This window comes from Poecilia formosa, unplaced genomic scaffold (assembly GCF_000485575.1).
Source record: "Poecilia formosa unplaced genomic scaffold, Poecilia_formosa-5.1.2 Scaffold158, whole genome shotgun sequence".
Lineage (NCBI taxonomy): Eukaryota > Metazoa > Chordata > Actinopteri > Cyprinodontiformes > Poeciliidae > Poecilia > Poecilia formosa.
The window spans coordinates 780,607-800,172 of record NW_006800097.1 but is presented as its reverse complement, the minus strand read 5'-3'; the positions used below and the strand labels follow the sequence as shown (position 1 = coordinate 800,172).

General features: G+C 39.3%; 1 protein-coding gene across 2 annotated transcripts in view; it reads right to left on the bottom strand.

Annotated features, from left to right (window-relative positions):
* The window catches only part of LOC103146428 (protein shisa-7-like), a 38,106-nt gene that overhangs the window by 6,451 nt on the left and 12,089 nt on the right, over positions 1-19,566 (bottom strand). Inside the window, exons 2-7 of one of the 2 annotated variants that reach the window (XM_007564345.2) lie at positions 13,324-16,263; positions 11,498-11,740; positions 10,554-10,670; positions 9,622-9,767; positions 8,505-8,573; positions 4,732-4,959 (exon numbers count right to left, since the gene is read on the bottom strand). In XM_007564345.2, coding sequence (XP_007564407.1) covers positions 4,732-4,959; positions 8,505-8,573; positions 9,622-9,767; positions 10,554-10,670; positions 11,498-11,740; positions 13,324-13,721 — 1,201 coding nt within the window. In that variant the 5' untranslated portion in view covers positions 13,722-16,263. The remainder of the gene's footprint in view (positions 1-4,731; positions 4,960-8,504; positions 8,574-9,621; positions 9,768-10,553; positions 10,671-11,497; positions 11,741-13,323; positions 16,264-19,566) is intronic. The other variant, XM_007564346.2, reaches the window with a different exon arrangement.

The window sequence follows — 19,566 nt, the reverse complement described above, 5'->3', positions numbered from 1 at the left end:
GAAACTGGAAATAAAAATTTGAAAGGTTATCGCCCCCCTAGGTTGAAGTCAGTAGCCTGGAAAAACATCTTGAGACTTTCAGGAAAGTATTCCATCGACTGGCAGGACAAAAGTAAAACTTTCCTAAAGGTGAGCATTCGGATGCATCTCAATTTAAACATCACATCCACAAAAAAACATGATTGAAATCCTTTAGCTTTGCCTTAAGCATAAAGTTAGACTTTATCCTCAAATCTTCTAATGTGTCTTGATGGTCTGAAATATGCAAAAGTGACAAAAACTTAACACCATGGAAAATAACTAAAGGGATCTTCCCTTTACAACCATTTTGGTCTCCAGTGACACTGACAAGACAGAAAAAACAGAAAGTTGAAAAAGGAATTGCAGGGGGAAAAAAAAGCAAAAAAAAAAAGAAATAAGAGACAAAAGTGGCAAATGTTCAGAACAAAGAATATGATGTAAAAACAATGGGAAAAGAAATGCATGGAGTGTTGCAACAGAGGGGAGGTGAAATTCTTTGAGAGAGGAGTATGGGCAGCAAACGAGGAGATGAAACGTAGATAAAATAAATTAGAATGAGGCATAAGAGAATAAAACATGAGAAAGGACAGTGGAAAAAAAACACAAAGTAACAGAGGCTGAATGAGAAAGGATAGAGAAACAAAGTCAACAGAGACGAAAGTGTTCATTAATAGAGAAATAACAGTGTTTCTGTGCTTTCTGCTCCATACACCGAGTCCGCTTTAATCTTCAAAGTATTTCCATGGAAGCAGCTCTACAAGAGCCAATTTAAAACCTGACCTTTAACCAGCTAGCTCTCTACCTCTTCCTCTCCTCTTGTCTTTTTTTCTCTCACCTTCTCAGGTCTCTTCCTTTCTTTCTATTTGTTCCTCTGCCTCCATCTCCCCTTAATTTCCGCCAAATGTGGAGGTTTTCTGTCTACCTTTCTTTTGCCTCATTTCCCTTTTTTCTATTCTCCCTGATGATCTCATGTCCTCACCCTGCCCTCCCTCTTCTCTCTTTGCTCGCTCTGTTTAAGGCCAAATTATCTCGAGGGTTTTTTTTTATGCCTGGCCGTGGACAAAGAAGCCTTTATCGATGTCATTTCTGCAGGGAAGCACATCAAAAGCAGCAGGTTTCATTCAGCAGTAGCTGAGAGGCCGTTTTTCATCCACTCTCTGTGTCATTCTGACATTTCACTCCCATCCTGAAAAAAAATTGTTCCACAAAAACTGTTTGATGAAAATATGGAGGTTGTTTTGCAGAAAACCAAAAGCAGCGCTTTAATTCAATGTGACAATGACTCACACTGTCTGAAGAGGTGCTATGCCAGCTAACAATATAGATCAGTCAGTTCATGAGATCTTTACTCGCAATTCACTCACAATAAATCAAACACTGTAATAATAATAAGTATCTTCAAATATTTCACAGTAGCATGTCTTGGATGACACAATCAGTTGTTAGCTAGCACTGCTAGTGCACCTCATTTATTTTTATCTCTCCATTTTACATCTCTGTCTATTCATAAGCTTAGAAAGATGAGCAGAAGGATGTTGGAGTAGGGGATATGATTCTCATCTATTATAATAGATGAAATCCATCTTGATCTATAGTAGCATAAAAACACTTCTCAAGCACTAATTAAAGATTAAAAATATTTAATAATATATTATTTTCAAAACATTTAGCTTTATGGGACTGATAGGACAGCTACATTTTCACATTTGGGTGAATATATAAATGTTTTTTTGTTTTTTTTTATCTCCAGATGTCTAAAACTGGATTTTGATGTCCATGTTTGGCCCTAATAAATGGAAAATAATCATGCAGGGAGTAAAACTCAAAATTGCTCAAATTTCATACCTCATGTCCAACAGAACTAAGCAGGCACAACAGCACACTGACACTTTATGAAGATTTTGAAAGATAAAACCTGTTTCTCCCCCAAGATTCACCTGTTGAAAGAAATGATGTAAACAGAAGTGGATAATATGCCCAGTGCAAAATCTGACAAATTCTTAACTAATCCTTTAAAGAGTTTATAACTTAAAATCACACAATCAGGGAATATAATCAGATTTTTTTGCAACAAATATCTTCATTGTTTGTTCCTATGTGCTCATAAAATCTAAATGTACACACATATTAACCACTGTGTGACTGTAGCTATGAAGCAGAGCTGTTATAGACTCATTACATGGAGTTCAAACAACAAAAATACCTCTCAGAACCCTGCCTGGTATAATTTAGCAATTTTGTGTGATTTACAGTCCCTGAGCTCTGCATGCAGTGCATTTTTAGTAATTTGTTTATAAAAATTCACTTCTAAGAACAACACTGTTTTGGATAAGTACAGTTTTGTTTTAGGTGAAGCCAGTTCCATGACTAAACTCTGAAATTACAGCTTTTACCCACCAGGTAGACGAATAATATTTATATAAAGCATACAGGTACATTTAAATTTAAATGTGTCCACAATTTGATCCTCCCTCCATTAAGCTTTGTGGCAACATTTAACATGCTGTTAATTTTTTTTTCAACTATCTGCAGTTGCCAAAGGGAAAATATGGAGCCTATCTAACGGTTAATTACAGGAAAGATGCTGACTACTAATAACTACTCCACACAAACCTCTGTTTTGTATGTATAAATATGCTATATATTTGAAACATTATTTTTAATTGTAAACAAATCTGAACTACACTGAAACTGCCTACAGGTCGGCATAAGCCGTATAACTATTAAACTAAAAATGGGAGAGGATTGGTGGAGAGGAAAAAAGAAGAAAAAAACTAAGATGCGAATCACTGACTGGAGTCTTATTTTTGCCAGAAGTCAGATCATCGGTTGTTGAATACGAAGAGACCTTTTTTCCCCTTCTGTATTTATGGAGCGTTTCCCCTTTTGACTGAATCGAAATAATAAAGAGCCTCCTCTCGATTACGCCTTCACATCATTCCATCCATGTAGCGCCATGCTCGTTGAACACAGACTCATAAGGGTCGTCCCTCATGAAGTAACCATCCGTCACAGGCCTGCAGGGCGACTCCCCTCCCCCTGCAGTCCTCGGCCATCACAGAGTGAGTGAAGTAAAGGAAGCAACTGCCTCGAAAATCGTTTCCTCCTCATCGAAAGCAGCCAGACCTCTGCAGATGCCCCCTCCCCCATCTCTTTCCACAAGTGCCTTCTTCCACTTCCCTTCTTTTCCCCCGAATGACCTCTGCATCAGCATCTTCCTTTATCTTCTACCTTCATGCCGTATCGTCACTCACCCTGTCAGTGCCTTTAAAATTCCCCTCTGCTCTCCGTCTTCTGATCAGCCCTTCTCTCTAAATTCACTCGTTCATCCTTTTCACTTCCGTCCTTCTCATCTGTGCCATTTCCTGTTTGATTTATACTGCAGCTTTTCTTTACCACTTTCAATCAAGCTTTCTGTCATTTCTTGACATAAGTCTTCCTGGAATGACCCACAAAGAATGCAGCAGATTTCATAGCAGGATGATCAACAAAGCTGCTGACCTACAGTAAATGGGACTTTTATATAACCTGTTTTGCATCCATAAATCAGTACATTTATAGTACGCTGGGATGTACTCCCAACACTGGCAAATAATGAAGAGCATTATACCAGCAAGCAAAAACGAGTAAAACGAAGCAAAAGCGCCCACGTTGCTCTTTTCCACTTGTTCTGACAGGTTAAACTCAGCATTACGCTCGGTTTGACTGATTCTGACATTTGTGCTCCCACATTCAAATCCTCTGCATGTCTCAAAAATCTCAGAGAACAACCTTCGTGTACATTTTTGCTGAAATCCAGGAGGAGATTCTACGACTTTGCACTTTTTGTCACTAATCTTGCAGCGTAGTGAATAATGATGATGGGAAAGAAAAGGAGGAAGGCATTTTTCCTTCAAAAAAACAAAAAACAAACACACTTATATACTCTGGTGACCACAAATAACAGCCACTTGTTTTATTTTTATTTTTCATAAATTTTAAATCAATGGTTTTAGCGAATCAAAAATCCCCCCTAGAGTAGACAACCGTTTTCATTTTGTCCCAATTGATGAATCACATAAAGCATCATGAATTTATCAATTCCATCATTGCTTCAGAGAAATCTTGAAAATAAATACAGTAGCTTTGTTAGAAGTTTTTGTTTACATCAAATACATTTTATGTCACAGAACCATAGTCATTTTCCCAATTTTTTAAATTCCTAATTGGCTAATCTGCTGAAATTGATTTTATTATTATTATTATTTTATTTTTTTTATTTCCTTTATTTAACCAGGTAAACTCCGTTGAGATCCAGATCTCATTGCCAAGAGGGACCTGGGCAGAAGTCTGCAATACAAGATGCATATGAAGAAACATAATATAATGTGAGCTTCGTCTGAATAAACATTTCAAACTGTTTAACCAACAGGTGGTGCAACACGAGCAAAAAACTACATTTTAAGGGAAGTTCGAGAGGTGCACAGAAAGCAGCTGAAGCATTGCTCATTAAATTTTATGCCGTTCACAGCAAAGCACCAAGTTTATGAACCAGGAAAAGAATGTTTTGTGTAAATTCTGTCCGCGTAGAATTAACTAGAACCTCTTTTCCTTATCAGATGTTAATGCTAGAATGATTATCTGAAACACTTACTGCAAGTGTGTGAAATGGCCAAACCAGAAGTAGCACTTTTAATTAGCATTTCGTATGAGAAACAAGTAATAACTCACCCAGTTTTTTCAGGGAGCTGTACCGGCTGAGTTCTGGTTTCATCACCGCCTCGTAGGACGGGGGCAGCTGCGCCAGGTTGTGGAAGGAGTGGGAGAAAGACGGGTGGCTGCTGTTGTGTCTCATGCTCCCGGTGAGGATGCCGACCCCTCCCGAACCTTTACCGCTTCCTGAAATCAGGCTGGGCCCAGACGACAGCTGGGAGGTGTTGTTCAAACGAGGCCCGCGCTCTGAGGAACGACAGGAAGAGATGGACAGGAGGAAGAAACAAAAGTTAGAGATGAAAATAGATTGGATATGAATATGAAAAATATAATGGATGGAAGGAGAGTAGAAGGAAAACAATGAGGTGAGAGTTCAGGAAGAGTAAAACCCCTTAGACTTTTATCATGTTACAAATAGAAACATCATTGTAATTTATTGGGTTTTTACATGACAGAAACACAAAGTAGTCCATAACTATGAGGCAAAAGGAGAATTATACACGATTTTCAACATTTAAGTTATTAAAAAATCCTAAAACATCAAGAAATTTTATCTAAAGACATGGCCATCCTTAGAGAAAGAAAAAAAGGATGAAAAAAACATTTATGGATGCCAGTAAATATGTGAAAGAAAGTGCTCTTCTAAACTTTTTGTGGAACAAAAACACCTTCCACAACCAGAAACATGGTGGCAGCATCATGATGTGGGAGAGGGACAGATCTACGCAGCGTGAAATACCTGGAGGACAAAGCTTCTAAATGTACAACGTGTTATAATGGCCCAGTCAAAGTCCAGACCTAAATATGACATTGATGCCAACAAATGCTCTCTATTCAATCTGACTGAGATTGAGCTACAAAGAAAAACGGACCAAAATATTTTAATTTCAATCGCAAGACATGCAAAGCTGGTACAGACACGTCACAAAGGACTCAGAGATACACAGAAACACACTTTTAACATTTTTTTTTCTCTTTTTCACTGTTGCTACTTTGAGTCTGTTGCAAAACCCCAATAAAATTAATTCAAGATTTTGGTTGCAACATAATTAAATTTTTAAATAACCAAGGGGTAAAGACTTTTAAAAGGAACTCTAAGAGGAAATGAAAGGAAATGTAACATGTTTAAAAGGTAGAGAAAAGAAAAAAAATGGAAAAAAAATATAATATAAACAAGAAGCAAAAAAAGTAAATGTAGAAAGGAAAGGGAAGATTGAACAAAGGAAGAATCTACAAGCTGGGTAACTATCAGTGAACACAGGAAGTGTCTCTTAGCTCCATGGCGACCATCTATAAATACAACTCTGTACTGCTCATCTAAGATTGCAACACCAACATATCAGCCACATATAAATACACAGAAACACACTGATGGCTTCAGGAGGAATCTTAGTGCACATACAGTCACATTTATGCAAAGTGCAAAAGCAGCACATAGATCAGTAAACACAGAAATGACTTGTCTTATGTGAGGTTAGCAACATGGAGGAGGAGGAGAGGGGGGCATAGATGCCTGCTTTGCAGCATGTACACTGATATCAGTTACGTCATAAAGTATACAAACACATTCATATATGCTGCAAACAGCAGAGAGACGGAGCTGTAAATGAGCCAACATGTGGGTGCACTCAGCAGGGACCTCACATGTGGAATCAAACGCTCAGATCTTCAATCAGAAACATGCCGATCAGTCATGATCATCCAAACGGGGATCAGAAATGTTGGATCTATGAGGAGAGACAAAGAGAAACTACACCTCTGGGAGTGAGAGCGGGAAAAACTGGAGAACAACAATTAAAGGTTGCATAACGTGGCCATTTACCGTTTCCTGTCTTCAATACAGACACTAGCAGAGTTCATTCAGGGTGGGAACGGTTATGGGCTGCGATCTTGTTAAGATAACTGCAGGACATATACTGGTCATTGACCATTGACAGTAATGGGCTGTAATGGCCAATGATGTCTCTGTTAAGTGCCACCCAGGGAACACACACCACATCGACCTCTGTACTTGTTACACACATACACACGCACATACATTGTGTAAAAAAGCAATGCTAGTTCTGCGATAGTTTTAGTTTAAAGCTGGAAGTGAACATGATGAAGGCTGACAGAGAAAACAAGCAGAAAGCATCAAGGACTGAACATAACACACTGTTTATGTACCAGCATACAACTTAATGCAAAGGTGACCGTGTGTGTTCATGTGTGTTTGCATATGTACAGAGAATCTTTAAGGAAATCTTCTCAGATTTGTTCATTTTATGTGATGCAGGGAATCACTTCACTGAGCTCCTCCCTGCACTGCCGCCTATCCACTAGATTAACCACTGTAGGGTGAGAGAAAAAAAAAAAAAACATCTGTGGATGGGAAATGAGCCATTTTCATTTTTAACAATTACAACACATCTTTTTAAGTAAGCCAAAATGTTTTTTTTTTCTAAATTTCAGTTGTCTGAAAAATAAATCCCTTCTAGTTTATGATTTATTAGCCAAGTTATTGTTTATTTATTGAAGTTCTTCTAAGCAAATCTAGAATTGCCATCAAAGTTTACATTTGTCATCATGGGAATAAATGTCATTAATTCTGGGGAAAATTCTAAAACATTATAATGATCAAACATAACACCTTACCTAGTTTTATTAACAAGAATTGATTTCGCGGGTTTAAATTTGTGGACTGAAAATTGGGATAAAGTTCAATATGTGACTCTAATAAAGTGGCTGTTAAAATGGAAAAACAAGAAGAATCCATCAAAAAAAAAGAAACAAGCCAAAGAGAGAAGAGGTCATGTAATGGAACATGACTAAAAGAGGACAAACGATCCAATAAAGGTTTAAAAGCTCTAAAACCACAACTGCCTGTTCATTAGAGGACATTAATGAGCTAAAATCCAGAAGGTGTTTGAAAGATTTTTCTCTTCCTGATATCCATTAACCCAAATTAAAGCCAGCACAACAAATGGAAGACGTTCCCAGGCTTCGATTCTAAATGTAACCGAACACATCAATTACTTTTAGTTTTCTTTTACTAATGAACGCCATCAGTGTAACATCTGTAGGCAGAGCTGGCTCTAATCACTGCAGATGCCTTCTTGTGTAATTCATTCCAGAGGAAACGCATGTAGGTGTAGACGCTCAGAATAACTCGCACTAAAACTTAAAAAGTTCAGTGGAAATCACACCGATCTCTTTACCATCAGATCGCCATGGTAACCACATCCTACAGAACCTTCATCAGCATTACTTTGCATTCAGGAGCAGCTCATTTCCTTTCATGGACGTAACTTACATCAGTTTTATTTATTTTTTTTAAGATAAATGACTAGCATTGCTTTTTGTTTTCTTGGTGCAAAGCTGGGAGAAACAGAGAGGCGCTCTGTTCGCAGCAAACCCTCCTCTCATGTTCGGTGTCAGCTGTAAGCGCACTCGCACGTCACTGTGGCACAGAGAGATTTAAAAAAAAAGAAAAGAGAGAAGAACAAGCACATTTGGAAGCAGGCTTGTGGTGGTAGTGGGTGACGAGAGGTGGGCAGACAGACTTGCAGTAAAGCCAGGGCAGGCCAGACAACTTTCAGCTCACGCTCTTATGAACAACGTGCCAATTTCAACACAGCTTCCACACAGAGAAGCAACACACAGACACAGTGTTGAGACTGGCGCAGCTGTTTTAAGAGCGCGATCCGGCAGGCCAACAGAGACAGACGAACAGGGTGGTGGGGAGGCCGTGGGTCCGGCCGGCAGCGCGCCGCCGCCCGCGCTGGACTCGCGCTGCTAACCACGTGGCTTACCGATGGTAGCAGAGTGTTTGGGGCTGGAGGCAGACCCCTGCTGGTTAAAAGGGTGGTGCAAGTTCCCAGCTGCAGAGAGAGCAGAGCCAACAAACTGATGGACGACCACTCGAGAGACAGAGAGCGTGTGTCGCGTAAGCATTTGTGTCAGTAAAGAGACAGAGAGGGACAGCGGTAGAGACAGCAGAGAGAGGAGAAATGGACAGGAAGGAGAAAACAGCATTCCCTCCAGGAATTATATTTCTGTCTGTTTCATTTGTTTTAAGGTCTGAATTTTGCACCAAGCTTAATTCAGCAAAATGTACATACAAAATGACTTAGGAGCTTCTCTAACAGAAGGTTTGACAATTATCTCATCAGTATTTTCTGCAGAACAATCCAAATCGTGGAGAGAATGAAAGAAAATCAGAGGAAGAGAAAGAGAATGAAAAGCAAAGGGAGAATATTGGTTAATTCATTTATTTTCACTGCAACTTTGAGCTTTCTCACCTCCACTAATCCCCATCGTAACAAAAATATTCCATGTCCCACTTTATTAAATTCTATAAGCTTTGCATTTTTCTCAACATTTCATTAATCGTCACAAAAAATGACAATGAGTCAAAATGAAAGGTCAAAATGTGAATTAGATAGGATTTTCATGGTTATATTTCAAATAATCTGTCGATGTTTCCTGTATGAAATATGTGGCTCAGAAATGTATACGGTTCTTTGCAAAGTTCTCGTAATTGCATATATTGTATAATAGTAAAAGAGGAAGATAATTAAAAACGATTTGTAGTTAAATATTTTAGTAACTTCCTTATCTGTGTGTTTTCAGCTTAAAAGCCAGTTTATTCCTTTACTTTCCTGTAAAACTGCAGCGTCTGACAGCATCTCAGTCCCAGCAAAATGTTTTCCACCTCAAGTGCGAATTGTGTTACTGCTACTGAGTTTGAAGTGAGATCTGAAAACCAGGAGAACAGCAGTGATAATTACCCTCCCTATCACTCGGGACGCAGTGAGCAAGCCGGATCCGAAGGCTCGTGTAACCTGAATGTGACACTGTCGCTTTATGTTTTCACTTCCGCAAGCATGCGAACGCGTTGGCTTCGACTCGCGCCGCTCTGTCACTTACTGCGGTTGTCTTTCAACTGCAGGACGGGGGTGTACAGGTTTTTGGATGTGCGGCCGTCGGATGTGGTGGCGGTCAGCACGGCGGCGTTGTTCCTGTCTCCCTGCTGCACGGGGCTCGATTGGTGACGCAAAATGTCCACCAGGGATCTGAGTCAGTGCAGGGAAGATGAGTGGATCAGAGCAGAGAAACGTGAAAGGAGAGAATCATTCAAAAAAATGCATTTTTTATCTTTAATGTCTTGTTCTGTTTTTTTTAATGATGTCAAACATCATTTTGAATCACTTTGAAAAAAACGTTTCCTTCCATTTAAATTATGGGAGTAAAAGTGTCAGTTATCTTTCACTTTGTACATTAATATTGAAATTAAGTCAAAAGTTGAGATATTAAACATAAACTTAAATCATTTAAACCCTATATGTACGGAGCAGTATTCCTGTCTGGAGATGCTGATGAAGAAGCTCAAAAATAAACCTTAAAGACCCCCAAGTGAATACTTGATGGTAAAATTGAGAGAGCAGCAACACATGACCCAGTCCCAGAAACCTGAATGAAAACTATAACGAGAAACCCCCTCTTCCCCCCCGACTGCTGGAGGTCAGTAGCTTGATAAACGCAGTGCATTTTTTTCCCATAGTAATTCATAGGCATTTCTTCCTCACTGTTAACTTTCCTTTAGGGCAGACTTTAATTAAATGAAACGTGATAATAGTAAACAACAATTCCCTGATCCATCGCCTCAGTAATTGCTACCACAAATCACCCAGCCTGTTTTAACTCTGGTGGGTGTCGAAGAGCAAAGTGAGCCCAGAACGAGACGGAAATTCAAATCATCAGTTTTTTTTTTAAACTGTTTACTTTAAGTTCTCTCAGTGGAAAATAATGAAACACATTTTATTTCGGGCTCTATGAGACAGCTCTTCAGTCGGTCTCACCTGGGCATGTTGACATCTCTGTTGCGGGGTCGACGCGCCACCTTGCTGAAGGCGACCCTGACGCCCACAGCCACCACCAGCGTGAAGGATATCACCCCTCCGATCACGTAACCCGTACTGGAGAAAAACAAACAAACAAAGTCACGCAGACACAGGCAGAAAAAGAGAAAAATGTATGATTTCTAGTGTTCTGCTCTCAATCGCAGTTTGACCCCAAAAAGGTTCAGTTAAGTATTTCAGTAGGTTTGAACCTCTGCATTCATAAACAATATGAGCTTAGACCAGGGAGCAGAGGTCTCAATTCAACTTCATATTTTGGATTGCTATAATTTGTTTTCACATTGTAATAACAAACCAAACCCAAAAAATCAGATCTGTTCCACTTTGAATGTGGTACTAAAATTTAGAAACACATCTGATTATAATACCAGTCCTGGCTCTGACTGCACATCCAAAACAGACTCAAGATCAGACACTGATCTTCAGACAAAACTGTCGGTTCTCATTGCTGAACAATCCAAACACATTTCTATCCTTTATTACTCCCATGAAGAGTGTGCTGTAGTGTGATGTCAACGATCTTTTCCTGTCGATTTAGGTTTGTAAATGGTTCACACTTAAGTGTCATTGTGGTTGGGTTTTAGTCGGTGTGTAGGACCATGCAAAACAAAAAAAGAACAGATTTCAGCAGAAATATCAAAATTGAGCATCAAGACCTGCTGTGTGAACAAAGCTTCAGGCCTGTCCACTCCTTGGGACTCAAATTATTTACTTTCTCACCCATTACCAAGACTTTACAATGATATTCCCTAAAGTTGAAATCCTAATATGAAATTATATTTATATTTGGTTCTCATTAAGGTTGACGATTTGGTAATACATTTGGTGTACATTGATCTAAACTAATTATTTATATGCATCATGTGATTTTTTTCAACCCTGACCTGCTGCTCTGCTGCTGCAGCGTCTCGAAGTCGGGGTCGGGCTTGTTGGCAGCAGGCACGCTGACGGGGGCCTGCGGGTCAGCCCACACAGGGGAAATGTAGTTTTTGCAGGACTCCTGGTCCAGTCGGTTCCTCCGGTGCTCGCAGCAGAACCGGTATTGGCAGGTACCACAGCAGTAGCGATACGTGCCCTTGGAGCAGTTGAACGTGTTGTCGAAGTGCCCCATGACGTCATAGTAACCCCTGGGGAGCAAAGCATAAAACGTAAATCTGAACTTCTGTGATGAATGTGTTTCATCACAGAGACACGTTCCACTAAGTCTTAAAATCTGGAGTGTATAAAAATAAAATAAAAACCAACACTAGTACAAAAGGCAAGATAGAAATTAACAGAAGTCATGAATAAGAAATTAAAACAGACAGAAAGTTGAAAGCTTATGTACGTTTTGGATCTTGTCTTATATTTCCCTGCTTGTTCTGCTTCTGGCTGCCTGAATGTGGTCGCAGTGTGTGGCTTGCCAACAGACAACTGATTTAGAGCTGATTATCTGTTGCCTAGCAACAGCAAGACGCCTCTCAGTGCAGAACATGAGCTTTGGTGGGATCAAGATGAGAGCTGCAGGAGAATCATGATGTTCCTTGCTTTTATGGCATTCAGTAAGATGAACACATTAAACGAGCCGGTGGAAGCTGCAGTCACTCAAACAGCAGCCTCACTTCTGCAAAAGGCAATACATTATAATCCTTTTTCTTAAACTTAACCCAAAGTAATAAATGCACTTTTCAGATTTTAATTTTCAGCCTCCGTTTGTTTTTCTTACTCCCGTCAATTTTTCTCATTGTATTTTATTTTCCCTTTTTGACCTTGGTAAACAGGGATGAGCTCAACCTGCAGATTTGGCTGGACAACATGAACATGTTTCATGCAAAAGCCCAGCTTTTTATCCGTTGTCTGTTTCTAACATGCTTTTAGTCTCTCTGGCTGTATTTCCATTCATGTGGAACTTTTTCTAATATCTGGAGATTAACATATTTAGAGGTTTGTTACATGTCTTAACAGGTGAATCTAGGGAACCAAGGCACTTCAAGGTTTTTTAAAAAAACATAGTTTAATAGACAGCTTAAACTTTAAAGTCATTTTAAATAAATACCAGGCAAAGAGTCACAGTGACCAGAGCTTAGTTTGGCTTTTGTGGAGCATTAAGTAACATAGTGCTAGTCCACCTACACCTGTGCACTGTTGGCCAGCTGGCTAAAAGATTCCTAAACCAATTGTTTCATGCTTACAAAAGATGTTTGAATGCATTTCCAATTGTGAAAAACTTTTGTCATGTAGATTCCAAAGGAGCATCACCCATCCCTTTTATTAAAGTAATACTGCAATTTCATTTTTAACTGTTACCACATAACAGGAAGCATGAATGTAAAGCAGCGGACTGAAGCTGGGGCTAACTGGAAACTACTGCTAACTTCAGCAAGTGTTTATTCTACAATTCTGCCTAATTTTATGTATCAGAATTGAAATAATAAGACTCAAATGTGACATTATTAACATAACTGTAAAGTATAATGTTATTTTAATAGAAGTAGGGATTATAGTTTTTTTTTTTTTGTTTATTTTGATACCAATTGACTTTTCAATTACAGGTATACAAGCCTCAAAATGTGGAACAACTTTTATTCTGTAGTTATTTTACTACCTTTGTAGTGCTTTTTTTTTTTCCTTTTACATTTGCTTGGCAGAATACTTTTTGGATTGCTATAATTTACTTTCACAAGTACAATTTGACTTTAGCGAAAATAACTGCATCACAGGACATTCATACCTGCAAACTTCTCCATTATCCACCAGCGGCGGGGCCACCTGGGCCCAGCTGAGCGGAGGCTTCAGTGGGTTTTCCGTCGTGTTCCGTGGAAACATCCTCTGTGGAAGAGGCTTCGGGGGGAGCTCAGCCATCGCCGCCGGATCGTCATCGTCCTTCATCTCAGCCGCTTTCGGTGGCACTTTGGATCCGCCACGGGGGTTTGACTTGTAGCCGGTCAGGAGGAACAAGGCGCTGCCCGTTTTTCCAGCAGAGGTGCCACTGCTGCCGTCAAGCGTTCTGGCGTTGCCGTCGGCATCTCGCCGCTCCACGGTAACGGTCAGGGAGGAGACGGGGAGGCAGGAGAAAAGCAACAGCATGACAAAAAGGGAAATCATCCTCTTTGAAAGCGTGGGCTTCATTGTTCTGGGGTAAAGTTCTTCAGCCGGGATTTAGAAAAGGAAATCAACTGTCAGAGTTCAACTCCAAGATGGCGTCTGGCTGAAATATAAAAACCTTTGTGATGAAAATGTTCTAACTTCAGTTTTTAGTTCAGATGCGGTTCAGCAGCTGTTTTATGAATGTGTTTGGCATTTCACTCGTTCATCTGAATGTAAACATTTCTCTGGATAGAAATCCCTCCCAAAAGCAGCTTGTGTAAACATTGAGGTTTTCAGAGATTTTAGGCCCTGTTCAAACTGCCTGTAAAACAGTTTAATAAACCAGCCAACATTAACTTCACAATATGACTGTTGAATGGCACTGGGTTCTGAATAATTAGTAGAGGTCTGTCAGCTGACAGAGTGGCATTTTTTCCCCTTGGCCAAAACTCAAAACTTTTCAAAATGGCAGTATTTACACATTTACTGTAAACAAAAGAAAAGAGTTTGAGGAAAACTGTAAACTCTTAACAAAATGACCAACGGGAACGCTCGGCTTGGCACGTAACAAATTGCTATGGAAACGGTGGATTGTAAACATTTAGCGCTGTATGTAAACTTCAGATCGCTTGAACCGATGTTGGATCTATTCTTCTGGGAGTTTGGCACTTCTGTTGTCCGTTGTAAATAAATAATAATAATAATAATAATAATAATCTGACATGGAAAGAAAATAATTTTATTCCAGGCTATGTGTCTGTAAACAACAGTGATGGCAGCTTCAGAGTTCTTTGTTTAACAAGCTGAAAGAAAATCAGTTTGAATTTGGCACAAGCTTCTTCAGTTTGTACATCTTCTACAGGACACCATCAATTCCCATAAGTAGCTCCACTAAGTAACTTGGATGAATCAGTAAAGGTCTGTATGCTTATGAGTTTGGTCTAAATACTGGGATTTAAAAACTCTGAGCTATGATGTTCAATGAATTTACTGCAGATGAACAGCATTGAGCAGCATCAGGACTTAAGAAAAAAAGTGTTTCCAGCAGCTACTGGAATGAAATGGTCAGTCCATTAACCTGGAATGTCAATGGAAGCTGGCAAGAACTTAAAAACTGAAGACTTTTCTTTTAAAAAACAAACAAACAAAAAAGCCGCAGATTTATGTGCGATCGGTACCCTTGCTCGAGTGTCTCTGCTCTGAGTTTAGCTTGGCCCAACAGAAGAGAACAAAGGAGGGCTTGGGCCCGGTTCTAGCAGGGCAGCGAGGTTCTGCCCACAGAACAGACATGAAACTGTCTGGATTCATCCGTCAACACAGAGGAAAACAGGACGCAGACGGGGAACTCGGCGTGGTCGCTGTGGCTGCCACAATTTGACGCCGCGGACGATCCGACTGCACAATTCTGGAAAAAGCAGTTAGAAAAACTACAAACTTACAAGATCCTCTTTCCTCCAAACATAAGAATTTGGGGGTTTTTCATGAGCAGTTGCCTCATGGGTTCCCTGAATGTGTGTGTGCACCAATATGACGAAGATCACTTTGTTAGAAAACAAAACTCTAAAACACTGTGAGAAGCTTTGCAAATGTAAAAGTTAATTTGTATGGCTGGTGTTCGGTATGGCTTCAGGTTATGATCTTTTTTATTTTTCCTTCTTATAATTTTTTTTTTCTTTCACGTACAAACATGAGTACAGTGAAAGGTTTTAAATTGCATGTTTTTTCAGGAGTAAAAAGAAGAATGCTGAAGAGCTCACTGGGACTTGATAAAGGGGGATTTCACGTCAGTAATCAAGCTCAACAAATGGAAGAAACGAGACGACAATGACTGAGAAGCCTTTCTAATGTAAGCAACTGGAAGCAGGAGATAGGCAAAGTGTCAACAGTGTTTCACAGCGCAGACTGAGAGGACAGTATACGTCTAAGCCTTTGAGATAGCAGCGGCGGCGGTGATGATGGCGGGCTTGGATTTATCTGGTCAAACGTGGCTTGTGTTACCCGTCAGTCAAAACGGCGCTCCGATTTAAAATAAAACCTTCAGACGCCATCAGAGAATTATCACTTCTCACCACATGCTTCCTCTGTCACTCCGCAAACTGTTTATAAAGCACTTTGAACCAATAATGCACTGATTATGGTCTTGGCAGGAAAATCACGCAGTTTTCGCATTAAGAGCAGCAAACACTGAAAGATTAAGTAGTCAGGAGTAAATAAGTTGTTAATATGATGGTGGACTTAAAGGGTCACATTGGCAAATAAATCAGGTTCTGAGGCTGGTTTGACAAAATACTGTATGATTATGTAGAGAAATGTAGTTTCATTAAATATTGTTTTTTTGCTTCTTTTTTTTGACACAGTCAGTTTGGCATCTGCTTTTGGTCTCGTTGGAAAAGAAAAAGAAGAAAATAAAGAAAAAGCTCTGAATCCTTCATCCAGGCCATGAAAAAAGAGGGGAAAGAGAAAAAAATAAAGTGAAATGTACAACAGGAGTTTGAAAGTTGAAAGAAGGGGAGCTGGGAAAATTCCCCCACTTGATAATGAGATGTTCCCGATCTGGTCGTTCACAGGTCCCACAGTTTTCACTCTGCAAGACAAGAAAACATAAAAGGGAACACTTAAAAATCTATATTTGTACATGTTATTTTAATGACATCCCCAAATTCAGCAGAGAAACCTGAAAATTGTTCGCATCACTTGTATGTTTAGCTACACAGCTACAATACAGGATCCCTGAAGCTCTACTGTGTAGTTGTTTACATGAATCAACACTAAAACATGAAGATCCAAACACAGGAAAATGTTTGATTTTTGCAAAAACAAAACGGGGAAGCATTTAATACTTTTCTACTTATAGACTGTCAAACATGAATTAAATTATCCTACAATCATCACAGATTCTTTAAAACACATTGTGTGCTTTTTGTGAACAAACTAAGGAATGGGCTTACATAATTTTCCCATTATAATTACATATTTTTCTGCGGAAAGTCAGATCCAAAGATGGATTGTAGGCTTTGCTCATCATCTCCACATATATGCTTCTGTCTAAACAGTCAGCTCTGCTTCTGCTTGTTTTTCCATACTGTGACCCATCACCTCCGTCAAACCCATTTTATCAAAAGCACCAATCAGAACTTGTCTTTTCTAAATTTAGCAGATTATTTAAACAGGTTTAACAGAGTACACTCATATATATGCTATAATGTCAGCAGTGGGCTGTAAACATGGTAGTCCACCATTAAACAGTAAGCAATGACATCACTACACAGCTATAATGGTACCATCGGATGTATAATTGAAGTGCATGCTTCATACAAAATGTAGCCTGCTTTTCAGAATGCAGCATACCATCACACATAAAACAGGAGCTGACAGCAGAGATGTGACTTTGATAGAGGTAGCAGGGGACGCGAGAGATGCCATATGGACCCATCTGACAGAGGGACAGAGGAAGAAATGGATCACAGATGTGTGAATGTGTTCTGTTTACAGAATGAGGCCTTCGTCGCTGGGAGTGGTCCAGCATCACACTGCTGTAAAGATCTCATTATTTTATAATACTATTGATGCGACTACAAAATGTATGAAATGAGTCAGAATATTACATTCATCAAGTGTGACACTGACTAAAATTAGTCTGTTTATGAAAGAAAATAATCTCTTTCTGTAAAGTAGGGATGCAGAAAAACATGTGAGATGTGAAAACATAGTTAAATGTTGCTATGGTGACATAAATAAATAGATAAAATTAAAGAAATTAAACTTTCTATTTCAACAACTCTCTTGAAAAACTTGCACCTGACTACAGCTGCTGTATTAGAAATGAAACTTTAGTTTTTCCAGCAGATGAAACTTTGTAGCAATGACACTTTAGTTTCATTGCCACAAAGTTATTAAGGATATATAGAATTTGATATTTTCAGAATGTGGATAATTTGGAAAAATACTTTTTTTAATATTGACTATATAAACTATATAAATATTGCTAATATGTTTAAAGCATATTTTTTGTGTCAGGTTCTGCTAATTACTGATTGTAACTGCAAAGACATTTCTCATTAACGCCACTCTTAAGTCTGTCATTGGACTGGATTTTTGCCTCTAAACAAAAATGACACTTTGTGAAGCTTAATGAACTCAGATAGAGCCAATACAGAATTCAGGGCCCAAATACTTGGATCCAGAGTCAGAATAATACACCGCCTCACAATGAAAACATACCCCAGCAGTGCGTGCTGTTAATTTTAACTCACTTATGATTCATTTTCAGGTTACAGTTACAAAAAAAGCAGCTTTAATTTGTGGTATCAGTCATCTGCTAATTGCAGATAGAATTTATTGTATTTTTTTTTCTTCACTTTTGCCCAAGACTCTTGGATCCTTCTGTTACATTTCAGAGCAAACAGAAATGAGATCACCATCAGGACAAGACTCATCTCCTGGAGCAACAACAATACCTCCAGCTGATACTGTAGCAGTCAGAGCGGCTGCGCCAAAAACTGAGAAACCTCAACAAGACGGCAGAGAAGGAGAGCGTAGAAAATAAACGATCGGTTGTAAAATATAAGTGAAGGGGAAAAATATAAGAACAGCATGTTCTGGGGTTAGGGTCGGAGCTGAACTATATCCTGAATCACAATAACCTAAATAGGCCGGTCCTCCTCTCTGCTGGAAAGTTCTGGGCGCTCTGCTGCCCTGACAGCTTGGCTTCACATCAGTGTGTCTCGACCCTCCAGGGGCTTTTCCGACCCGCTTCCTCAGATGTCGTAATTAAGAAGCCCCCGCTGACAAATAGCCAAACTTCCACTGGCTTTCTAGGCGGCAAGTGTAATGATTCAATAAAAACCGGGAATATGTGAGCGCATGGATAAAAGTGTGGATTTAACACATTGAAGTTAACACTTTAATGCTCTGCATGGAGCTGAAGTACCATTTCTTTCTCTTCATTATACCAGGTGAATCTGTAAAGAAGTGTATGGTATTAGATGTAATAAAACTAACACAGAAAGAGCACAGAAAAGAAAAATTAAGCACCACAACCATGTCATGGATGAATTTACACCCCGTCTTCTGTCCCCCAGCTCATCTGGCAGTCTGTCTGTCCAACACGCTGTCTGCCTGCACCATTTTCTGGTGAACCTGCCAGTGTGGCTGCATGTAAATCCCCGCTGTTTTCCCTCTGTCTTCCTGCTTCTCCCGTCTCCCTGCTGATCTCGGTCATTCGCCTTGCTGTGTTTGTGACACACATGCATGAATTTGTCCTGCTGACGCCCTCTTAGCAGTGTGTACTAGGAATCACTAACACCTTTACATCATAAATCATTTTACACATGCTTTTGTTACACTACTTTGAACAGTAATAACCTTGTTCAGATAAATGAATTCCTCTTTTGTGGCCAAAGCTGCAACTCTGTGTGGCTGATTTAAGAGAATAAATCTCTGAAAAACACTATGTCTTGGTATTTTTCTGAAATTGTTCATTGGATGAACAATTTAATGTATCAGCAAACAAAATGTCAATATTTTTCTATTCATTTATCTAAACTGCAGTAATGGTCTGGTTGAAAATGCAGTTATTTTAAGCGCCGAGTGTTATAAAACCTAAATGTATGAGTAATCCTTCCCTGAGCGATGCAAGCTTTTAGAGTTTGGCGACTCTGTAATGTTGTGCTTCACTTACAGGGATGACAACTTGTAGATTGCGAAGCATATGGACATGGCTACTGTCAGTGACATAAGTTTCTGTTAAGGCTTTTGGTTGCTAAAGTAAACACAGGCAATTTTTGTAAAACAGGACCCCATTTCTTTTCTTTACATAAAGCCACAAAATGCGAGGCATTTTATTTATTATTAATTTAAGTGATAGACCAACAAACAGCAGTGGACA